Source organism: Lepisma saccharinum, chromosome 24, assembly GCF_977018435.1.
Source record: "Lepisma saccharinum chromosome 24, izLepSacc3.1, whole genome shotgun sequence".
NCBI lineage: Eukaryota > Metazoa > Arthropoda > Insecta > Zygentoma > Lepismatidae > Lepisma > Lepisma saccharinum.
The window spans coordinates 15,914,480-15,915,852 of NC_139252.1; the positions used below are offsets into that span (position 1 = coordinate 15,914,480).

The 1,373-nt window shown below is 45.0% G+C and overlaps 1 protein-coding gene across 1 annotated transcript; it reads right to left on the reverse strand.

The window, feature by feature from the left end:
• Positions 1 to 225: 225 nt before the first annotated feature.
• On the reverse strand, positions 226 to 951 carry LOC145978113 (innexin inx3-like). The gene has a single exon (XM_083110555.1). The coding sequence runs from the start codon at positions 949 to 951 to the stop codon at positions 226 to 228; it is 726 nt and encodes a 241-aa protein (XP_082966681.1).
• Between the last annotated feature and the right edge of the window lie 422 nt (positions 952 to 1,373).

The window sequence follows — 1,373 nt, forward strand, 5'->3', positions numbered from 1 at the left end:
CGATTAGAGGACTGTCCTTGGGGGGGCAACCCTCCACTATCAGGAACGACTGTGAGACTGCCTTTGGTTGGCAACCCTTGCTTGTCCAGAACAACTTGCAGAGTATCCTTGGGTGGGTTATCTGGATAACGCATGCAAATCTGATCTCCCGGAGAGATATCAAACTCGATCATATTATTCTTCATCTTTTTCGCCTGCTTAATCCTGCGTTTCATGGTGACATACCTAACGGGACGTTGCTAATGGTCTGTGAAAGAGCAGATGAAAGAGCAGATGATTCAAGTAGAAGCACACCTGCGGGCATATGATTGCAGCGAGGGCCAGAAACCAGATGCAGAGACCAATGAATATCTTCTCATTCAACACATTGATTGGTAAGTTGCATACGTCTGTGTCGTTTATGTAGCATCGTATGACTCGTGGGATAATAGTCAAGATAACATCGTTCCTCCTAGATTGGTCCAGATAAGGCAGCTTCACGATTTCAAGGCCATACTTAAGGAAGGGATTTCCGAGGAACCAGTCGACGAAGAGCAAATTGACCATTGCGTTCACCCAAATTAATACGTGGCATGCGAGAAAAAAGATGTGAGTCTTTGTGACTACGAAGCTGCGATGTTTCTTGAACGTCTTGCTGTAGGTGGAGGGAGCAGCCAGCCAGCGACTTGATTTGCAGAAGACAGAAACCAGTAGGAAAATGATTCCTTGGGCCAAGAGGATGGTGGGAGTCGAACGATAGTAAGCCCAGTGCTCCTTTCCTTTGATGAACTTGGAATTTGGTGGAAAACGGAAGATCCTGGAATTCCAGCAGTGGTGCTCCGTGAGTTGAGATGCTTCAGCATCTCCAGCCTTTGTGATGCAGTTGATGGGCTGCCCGAAGTACTGGACTGATGCGACGATGGTGAACCACAGGAACAAGCCAATGCCGGTAGTCAAGTGGAGATTCCCCATAGTAGGACTGGATGGTACAAAGGGCTTGATATACATAGCCACCAAGAAATTCTTCATGTGCTCTAACATGCTTGCCATGAAGGTGATGACCCTCGCAAAGGTATCTGCAATTAAATAGAGTACAAGAGTTTAGGCAATTTGTAGCGATATACAGCCTGTATTATAATAAACAACTTATGGGAGGTATTGTTAAAAAAACTGAAACGCAACAATGAGGTTTGTTGTATGACAATGAGCACATATTGAAATTTTGTTTTCTATGAGACTTTTGTAAGCACGGCCATTGTGGCGCTGGTGTTGTATTAAAGAAAATGGTGACTTTCACAGGTTCCTCAGAGCTTACACAGAGCTTACACCCCTAGACTTCTGCATTTGGGGCTTTGTTATAGACAGTATCTATGTGCCACCTATGTCACAGAATG